General features: G+C 43.3%; 1 protein-coding gene across 2 annotated transcripts in view; it reads right to left on the reverse strand.

Moving 5' to 3' along the window:
- The window catches only part of LOC145402314 (uncharacterized), a 22906-nt gene that overhangs the window by 6592 nt on the left and 6314 nt on the right, over nt 1–10000 (reverse strand). For both annotated transcript variants that reach the window (XM_080274452.1, XM_080274453.1), the window contains exons 3-4: nt 8934–9074; nt 4397–4509 (exon numbers count right to left, since the gene is read on the reverse strand). In XM_080274452.1, the coding sequence (XP_080130578.1) occupies nt 4397–4509; nt 8934–9074 (254 nt within the window). The remainder of the gene's footprint in view (nt 1–4396; nt 4510–8933; nt 9075–10000) is intronic.

The raw sequence follows: 10000 nt of genomic DNA on the forward strand, positions 1-10000 counted from the left end.
ATCTCTGACGGCTTGGGGCAGTGGAACGTGCCACAGCAACTATTTTTATGTGAAAGCAATCTGGAAAATACGACGAAAGAGCATGAGGAAGAAGGATATTGTCTGTCGTTTAGGGAGGAATGAGAAATGGGGAAGGTAGGACACATTGCTGATTGAGGATTGTCTTTGAACATTTGCTCATGCCTGTATCCTACCCATATTGACATTGCCCCCCCTCCCTCTCCCTTACACACTGCTGGCCACGCCCGTGGATGTATTAGAGAGATGAGGGAGAGAGAGAGAGAGAGAGAGAGGGGGGGGGTAGGTAATCGGATAAATTGCAGAGAATAAAGGGAGATAAGAGGGAGACGGAGAAAGAAACTAGGGAGAGAGATTAACAGGAGATCACAGACATCGGAGACAGATTACGAAGCAGTTACAAATATCAAAGGTGTGTATGGTGATATGCAGAGAACTTTAATGAATTTAGGTGTGAATTCATGAGAACAACGGCAAGGGAGAATATCAGAAAATATGGCGACGTCATTTTACGTTTACCAAAGTTTCTCTCTCTCTCTCTCTCTCTCTCTCTCTCTCTCTCTCTCTCTCTCTCTCTCTCTCTCTCCAGCATAACTATCCTTCCCGCCCTTCCAACCCTTCCACCCCCCCCATCCTCTCCAAACCCCGTGAGTCCATGAGTGTCAGTCGTTTCAAATCCACCAGATTACTTCAGGTCATTATGGTCAGTTCAGTTCGTGTCAGTGAAAGCCAGTGCCAAAATTGAACGCTGTCAGTGCATAGGTTTTCAACATACGGACGAGAAAAATATACGAGTACCTCATCATGTTTACCTTCTTGTCAAAAAAAGAAAAAAAACAGGCACCTCCAAGTGGGGAATCACACTAGCCGCGGGCCGATACATATCAAGCGCGGCTTGGAATATGACCCTTACCTTGACCTACTTTCATCAGTTTCGACCTCGTATGAGATTTTCATCCCTACTACACACCTGCAAAATTTTGTGATGATATCGTGAGTGGTTACGAAGTTATTGTGGTAAAAGACACGCAGACCTTGACTTCACAATACTGTCATGCAGTGACTTTTTTACTACCATGCTCATTTCCCTATTTCTTATCACTGCATTCACAGAACCAGCAACTTCTCTTCCCTGCTTCAAGCACTTCATCCTCCAAACTCCCATCCTTACTCATCACACTACTCAGGTACTTAAATGCACTTATATTTTCCATTTCCCCACCATCCAGTCTCACGTTCACCAGTTTCGAACTCGTGATCGATTTTTTTCCCCCTACTACACACCCGTAAAATTATGTGATGATTTCTTGAGCGGTTGCGAAGTTATCATGTTAACAGGCACACAGGCAGACAGACAGACTAAAAACAATACCTACTTTGCTATCGTGAGTGATAAAAAAAAGAAGAAGAAGAAAAGAAAAAGAAGAAGAAGAAAGAAGGAAAAATGTCTTATGCATATGTATAGTAGGGACCGTCGACCTATTAAAAGATTAAAATTCCTAAGTACTGCACAGTCGGCAAGGATGTAACTAAGACGATCATTATTAAGACATCCACCAGCTGAAATTATAGGGAGGAGGGAGCCTAATAAAAATAAATGATGGGGAGGGTAGAGACGGATTGGCATGGCTGATGAGGATGATAGTAGGTGATAGGTGGTAGAAGAGGTATACCCTGTGAAGATAGGCAGTGGGGTGATTTTCGTCGATGAAGTCAATGTGTGTGTGTGTGTGTGTGTATGTGTATGTGTGTGTGTGTGTGTGTGTGTGTGTGTGTGTGTGTGTGTGTGTGTGTGTGTGTGAGAGAGAGAGAGAGAGAGAGAGAGGAAGGATGTGGAATTGGAAGAGCTGGGATGGCCGAGAAGGGTGGGAGGAAGGAAAGGGAAATGTTCCCCCGAGCTAGACATTATTACATCATATAGCCCTGCTAGGTGACAGGAGGGCGCTGCCCCTCCCGGCATTGCAGCTACCAGGCGCGGCTCGAACTCACGACCCCCCGGTCCCGAGTCCGATGCTCTGCTACTGAACCATCCTGCCCCCAAGGGTGGGGGGCAGTCCAGAATAGGTTAATGTATTTCCTCCTAGGCAAAATGAAGTCGTGAAGAGACAGGAAGAGTATATAAGCGTAAGACGTCATCGAATTCATGGGCTAAAGCTTCACCACGCCCATACTTTCCAGTCTACAGTGGTCATCGTAAACTAAGTGGCCTCCCCTCACTCTTGTTTGTGGTGACCACTGTCGATTGGAAAGTATGGGCGTAGAGAAGCTTTAGCCCTTGAATCCGATACGCTGATAGACTCCTCCTGTCTCCTGATGATCTCATTTTGCCCAGGAGAAAATACATTAACCTCATGAGTACTTGTGATACTTTTGAAGATTATGAAAACTGGTGGTACTCTGATTAAAAGAAAGAGGTCATCGTAGAGAAGAGGCTGGGCACTAGTTTTTTTCCCAAGAAGATGGACAAAAACAAGGCCGTGCTGCTCTCATAATCCTTTTGCCATTCCGATGTGGATAAAAATGTTAGTGATATATAATACAGCAATGGGTATATATTGGGTGCCTATTTATCATAGAGACAGACATTATTACCCTGAGATATAGCAAGGGGGAGAGGGGGGAAGGGAAGGATGGAACAGAAGAAAGGGTGGGGGAGGTAACTTGGGGGTGGAAGATGGTAGGGTTGACATGGGAGAGAAGGAGAAAGATAAAAGGAGGGAAGAGGGGAGAGATAAAGAGCAAGGGAAGGAGGAGAGATGAAGATAATGGCAGGAAGGAAAAGGTATATAAGGGGGTAAATGAAGAGGGGATAAGGGGGAAGGGAAGGGGGGAGATAAGTATGGAAGAAAAGGGGGAGATCAGGGGAAGGGAAAGGAGGAGAGGTAGGGGAAAGATATGGGAAGGGAGGGGAGAGGGAGAAATAAGATTCGTAGGAAAGTGGGGGGGGGGAGATAAGGGGGAACACTTGGAGAAGAAAAATGGAGAGAAGGAATGGAGGAGAGGCAAGGAGGGAGGAAGCAGGAGTTAAGGGGGGAGGAAGAGGGAGAAATTAGGAGGAAGGAGAGGGAGAGCGATAAAGGAAGGAATGGGAGGGGGAGGAGGAAGGAAGACAACGGGGACGGGGGAATAATGGGGGAAGGAGGGAGTGGGGCTCGGTAGGAGAGGCCTGGATGTGACACGCGTGCGACATACGATCCGACACTAATGCACTCACGGGGTTTGGAGGGGCTGGGGGGCTTGGAGGGGTTTGGAGGGAGGGAAGGATATTTATGCAGGGGTTTTGAGAGACAGACAGACAGACAGACAGTTGTGGTGGGAAAGGGAAGAATTTTAAAGGAGAATGAGGAGCTTTCTTTAATGTGTTTAGAGGAAGAGAGAGGAGTCTTGAAGGAAAAGGATGATTGACAAGGAGAGAAGGGTGTAGATTAATGGGAAATTTAGAGGAAGAAAGGGGAGTTTTGAAGGAATGGGACGCTTTGGAGGAAAGGAGGGGTGTTAGAAGGAAGGAGGGGTTTTGGAGGAAAGGAAGGGTTTTGGAGGAGAGGAGGGGTTTTGGAGGAAGGGAGGGGTTTTGGAGGAAAGGTGGGGTTTTGGAGGAAAGGAGGGATTTCGGAGAAAAGGAGGGGTTGAGGAGGAAGATAGATGTTAGAGGAAAGGAGAGGTTTTGGGTTAGGAGGGATTTTGGGGGAAGGCAGAGTTTTAGAAGAGAGTCGAATGGAGGAAAAGAGGGATTTTGGAAGAAGAGGAGTTTTGCAGGAGAGGAGGGGCTATAGAGGGAAGAAAGATATACTGGGGAGGGTGGGTGAGAGAAAACTTGGGAGAGTGTGAGAATTTAACGAAGGGGTTTTGGTGCACAGGGGGAACAACTTAGTGAATGCAGTAGACTCCAACAGACGTACAGGTTCATGCTGTCTGTAATGGATTCGTACATTTTTTATCAGTACGTACATACATACACATACACATACGTACATCCATACATACATGCTTGCTTACATGTAAATAGTATATACATAAAGTTTCGTACTTACAGCACACAGATGGATAGGCAGGTAGAAACATACGTAGACAAATGCGGGTAGATAGTCAGGTGACAGACAAAGGGATTTATACATATTTGAGAGAGAGAGAGAGAGAGAGAGAGAGAGAGAGAGAGAGAGAGATCCCTTAGCTCTTAGGCTGGCTATATCTTACACAGTTTGGTTTTGTCTGTTAAAATCTTCCTGAATTTTGTTTCACCTAAAATCTTAGAGTTTATCTTGTCTTGCAGTGTGTGTCCGTCCCGCTGAAAATGTTATCAAGTTTTGCCCTCCCTGAAGAGTTTAGTCCTACCTGTTATTTTTATTTTTTTTTCCTGATACGACGAGTTTTGTCTTACCTGTTGAAGTCCTGGAGCCCCCACGATGAGTTCTGTCTCCTGATGAGTACCGTCCACCCGCCAGAGTCCTTGACCGAGGTGTTCCCCATGTCGCAGAACACGCTATACGGGTCCTGCACGGGGGTGAACACAGTGCAGTTGTAGGGGTGGGAGACTGGGAGGGTAGGTGCCAGGCAATGACTTTTATTATTACTATTACTCTTGTTGTTGTTATTATTATTATTATTATTATTATTATTTATGATTGTTATATTTATTATTATAGTTATTATTACTGTCTTTGCAATAAGAAGAAGAATTAGACAAATAGACAGATTGGCTGAATGGTAAGTATAAATAGACTGACTGACAGGCAGACAGGTACCTGGGTAGAGGAATGTATAGATAGACTGCTAGCAACGGACGCGTTTAGTCAGCATAACACTCTCCTTTAACCCCTTCACTACGATTGTCATTTCTTAGTCTTTCTCCCGCCGGACGTGTTTACTCGCCTCAGGAAGCACTAGACCTGGAGGAATTGCACCATCTTTTTTCCTTTTTTTTTTTTTTTTTTTTCCCCACCGCGAGATGAGTTTACGTGGCGCAGAAGAGGCTTTTCGACCTAGAGCAATTAGATACAGGCCCCTCTAGCACCTTCACTATGCAACGTGTCCACACAGCTGGAAAAAAAAAATCGCCAGGGAATAGCAAGATTTTACTTCAAAAACAGGCCATCGTACTGAAAGGGTTCATTTTTTTCATTCTCCCGTTAGACTTCCATTTTTGTTTAATTCACCCTTAGAGTACGATGACTTTATTTTTGCTGTCACAAGACGATTTATCCCAACTTAGGAAGGATGTCTCGGAAAATCGTCTGAAGGTAGCAAAAATAGTAAGAAGAATAAAAATACGTCACGAAATAAAAGTGCATTCTGATGTGCCAGGTGGAGACAAAGTGAAGTCTGTATGTTATCACCTGACGGATCCGGGCCACTCCTATCACCTGCCATGAAAAGCGATGGGCCTTTGTTATGAGATAGGGAGTCTCCTTGGTTACTAGTCAGATCGAGCCTCCAGGTTACAACACATGGCTGGAAGGTATTAGGGATTTGTATCACTGAGACTCCTAAGCCAACGAGGATGCGGCTGGCAGACTTCGCATTTTGGTGTTTAATGCGTTTTCAGAGAGAGAGAGAGAGAGGTAATTATGAAAGGATTAACCGACTGAGATGGGCTAATAATGAGTTCCGTAATGAACAGATGGACCCACAGACAGACAGACAGACAGACAGGCAGGGCTTCTGTGTTATGTCATACTCGACAATTTTGTATCCACAGTCACGTCTCAGAGGAAATATTTCCAACTCCAGCCTAAGCCTGGGATGAAAGCTGGGAAATTTACCTGGTTGAGACAGGTGAAGGGTTAATTTATTAAGGACAGGTAACTAAATAATTAAGTAGACAGTCTCAGCACCTGTTATCCTCATTCATAGTGATGGGTGACGACCTGTAAGCATGTTATCCAGGAACGAAAATTGGACTACTATTAATATGCGTCTACTTCACACTTAACTCTTTGAATCCGGTGAATTCCATTTTTTAATTGATTTATTTTTTTAGTTTTACTTTGGTATCTCCTGACGAGTTTATTCAGTTAAGGGGAAACATTTTACAGTGAAGGGTGATCAAAGGCTACATCTAATCCTTGTAATTCAAAAATATCTCCGAGGTAAATAATTTCGTCTCGAGTTAGCAGAACGTATATTTAATACAAATACATCACGAGATTGAAGGGATTAAGGCCGTATTCTAGGTAGGTTAGGAAGCCTCATAACACCTATTCCTTATCAGTTTATTTCTGCATATGGCTGGGTAATATTCTGTTGTTATATATTACGATGATATAAAAAAACACGCGCGAGGATAATTGTCTTACTTAAAATATATCGTTAAAAAGGAGACGCTAAAAAACTTGGCTGCCGACGAGAATACGAACCTTAGGGCATGTCCGTCGCATTCCTCTCCAACACATTATATCAGAGAAAATCACCTAAGGTTGAAAAACACACCAAGACTCTCTCAGCTCAGGAATATTAGCAATGAGGAGCGAGGGAAGTACAGGAGATCAGATATTTTGCGAACTTTTGTCCCTAACTTGCGAAGAACGATGAGTACTAGAAAATCAAGATAAATGGTATTTCAGATAGAGACGTCACATTGTGTTTAAAAAATATGAGGTTTTAGACAGAAGGATAGAAATGCAAAAAGACTGTTACACAGTTTACCAGTTGCCCAAATGAAAACTCAGTTAACTCTTCCCATAGACTGTTACAGAAATGAACTGGGAGTGTCAGTGGATAAATGGGTATTGCGTGCCCGCCGTAACTGGAGAAGACTACAGCATAGAGAGAAGCAGAACAATGCCGTGCATAAACTGACAGTAGAGAGAGTGTGTTAGAACTTTGCCGTTGAGACGGAGTTAGGAAAGATAGTTGATGAGACGAAAATCATTTGACTTCGCCCTGTTAAAAAGTGATATCTGTGGTATATCACATTAGAGCTATACTGAATGTGGTTAGAGAATGCAAGTTAGTTTATAACGTCCAGCTTGCGAGACTCTGATGTTGTAAGAGACACGGCGTAATCCTTGTAAGACAGAGCTTGAGAAAAGCAGCACCTAATTTATTGACAGATGAAAATTTGAATTTTCTGGTGTTGAAGGCAAGCAGATTATGCTGAGCAGAAAGATGGAGGAATTTAGTTTCTGAGTCATTAAAAATAGTGAGGTTTCTTGTACCCTTGTCAAAAAGGTTTAGCATTACGACTATGGAGCCTGAGTGTACCACAGCTTTATCGCGTGCGTAGGGTACTGACTAATGACTGTGTGAGAATCTGAGAGAGGATACACCCGTGAACACCACTGCTGAAAACTTTACAAATAAATAAAAACAAGAATAGCAGCTCTAGTACAACCGTACAGGAATCTTGGGACAACGCAGTTAGTAAAAGAAAATTTAAAATTTAAAGATTTGTGCCAGACTTTATCAGACACCTTGAAAATGACTGACATAATAAAAAATTTCACCAAAATCCCGAAAGAGGAATAGCTATAGTAAGAAAGAAATGTAAGAATATCGCCAGTGGAACACCCGTGACGTGACAAACTCCAAACCGACAGTGCGAAAGATTACTAACCTTTGCCGAGCTGCAGACCTCATGAAAGACACAGTGAAGGTCTGCACTGGCCACGCTGCAAGACATGAAGTACAATTGACATTGGTTATAAAACAATGACAGGAGAGGTACACTACCTCACAATGAATTAGCATGACAGGGGTTCAGAGAAGATTAAAGCAACTGGGCCATGATTAGAGAGATGGGAACGGCCACCTCTCTTTTGGACAGGCTGAATGAGAACAAGTAAGGCGGAAATTGCGAGTTGGCAGAGAGGAAAAAGGTTTCATTAACAGGTTGTGTAACAGAGAGATAGCTGTTTTGGATATCAGCAGGAGGGATTCCTTTAGGACCATAATGCCATAATAGTATTCGGCCACAGAGGGTAGAACGTACATCAGATGTGGCAAGAGAGGGAGAAACCAAACTGTAATCGCCAAAAGTGGAATTGTTACATTTTTCGTAGTACAGATGTTTTCCTTTTCGTCTGTTCGTTCTTAGTGCTGCTGCTCTTGTTCTTATTAGCACTTGTTGCCACCCCCTCACGAATTTATTTCTGTACAGATTGGCCGGAACATCCATAAACAGTTATAGATGTACCTGGGCTTGGTATCTCGACACTCCTGTCATATAGGTCGGTAAATGTGTGTGTGTGTGTGTGTGTGTGTGTGTGTGTGTGTGTGTGTGTGTGTGTGTGTGTGTGTGTGTGTGTGTGTGTGTGTGTGTGCGCGCACACACACACACACACATAGATAGATAGATAGATAAAGGCGCTCAACACCAGATGTCAAAGCAGGTGTCTCTGTAAAGGAACATGTTATGTTCAGCTTTGGTTTCTGTTACAGTATCGGGAGAGTTCCTTTAGAATGTGCCTGCTTGCCTATTATACATAGATGAGAGAAACCGTATACTGTGTCTAGTCCATCAGAGGATATTATACGAGAAGTAACTTCGGCAAACATGATGCATTTGCTTCCAAATGTTGCCTTTCTGGCATATAATATGATTTTATCGTCATCTGGTTTGGCAGGTGCACATGGTTAACAGGCAGCCACAGCAATGGTCATTATTATAATGTCACTGAGATATGATTCAGTGGAGAACAAAATTATCATCCTAAATCCTTTCCCCTCCTGTCGTAAAACTCACAAAATTGTTTTTCCACAAATTAGTCAGTGAAGTCACTAGATCACAGGGGTAGTGGGGAACCCATTACCCAGCTCCCGTGCGTAACTGATAAAGAGAAAAAAAATAATTCTCACAGACTACGAAACGCAGCCATCGCTTTACAAATGTAGGTCCCTATGTCCCGCCCAGTATAGCTCCTTTACAATACAGTAGTTGCACAGAGGCAGTGTTTTCCGTGCCCCATCCTGCCCCTCACCTTGTAATTCATGGTGGGGTAGGTGGTGAACACTCCTGACGGGGCCTCAGGAGTCTGCCAGTGGTGGTCAGAGCAGTCACGAGGTAGGAAGGCTGGACTCTCCTTCAGCCGGTCCAGGGCACTGCGCAGCTCCACCATGTTCTAAAAGACAAATAATAATGATAAACAACAGTAACTACATCAGCAAAAATGATAATGGTGTGGTAGTAGTAGTAGTAGTAGTAGTAATAATAATTATAATAATAATAATAATAATAACAATAATAATGATAATATAACTGTAACTGCCGTGGCTATGGTACCGAAGTCCAGTACATTTAAGAGTAATGAGCAGGTTTGAAAACAAAATTAGCATAATGTATTTGTCCGCCAGAGCTTCTTGAATCCAACAGCGTATATACATTTCACTTCAGTCTTGCTACCACAGGACGATTTTATTCAACCTTGGAAGAACTTTTTGAACTGAGCAGCCTAGGTATAGCCTTCACAAGCTCGTCGCTACAGGAGATGTCCCTTAAGCTGAACAAAACGTTAGGTGTGTGCCCTGATTATAATGAAAATGGTGTCATGTGATGGATTGGGTCAAAGTGTGTCGTGGTAGTATGTCCGTTGGTATGTTGGTATATGTTGGCACCTCCTGTCATTTCCTACCGATGACATACGGTACAGTAAAAGCTCTGACACACAGCCATTACAATACTTCTGCTTGTAAACATCGCTTGCACCGCAAATACCTTGTCCTGGTTCATACTTGGCTAGCTTGAAACTTTAATTATGACTATCACTCCCTCCACGCAGAAGGTCAAGCCTTGTAGTGGACTTCGTTTGGACTGGTACAACTGAAATAAGAAAGAGCCTCAAAAAATGCAACATCGGCGCCCAACAATTACTCTAAGGGCCGAACACATGATTTTGCCCTTTGACCTTGATTATAGACCGATTGTCTTTAGAATCAGATTACTTCATCTTTAACTGGCCAGCAGACCTTCCACCTAGATCAATTCAAATCATATAAAATCTGTTAAGTTGACCCTGCCCTGTGATCCTGACCATTGATATAATGTTCT

The sequence above is a fragment of the Coenobita brevimanus genome, chromosome 57 (genome assembly GCF_032717465.1).
Source record: "Coenobita brevimanus isolate Jiangsu-jjx chromosome 57, ASM3271746v2, whole genome shotgun sequence".
In the NCBI taxonomy this organism is placed as follows: domain Eukaryota; kingdom Metazoa; phylum Arthropoda; class Malacostraca; order Decapoda; family Coenobitidae; genus Coenobita; species Coenobita brevimanus.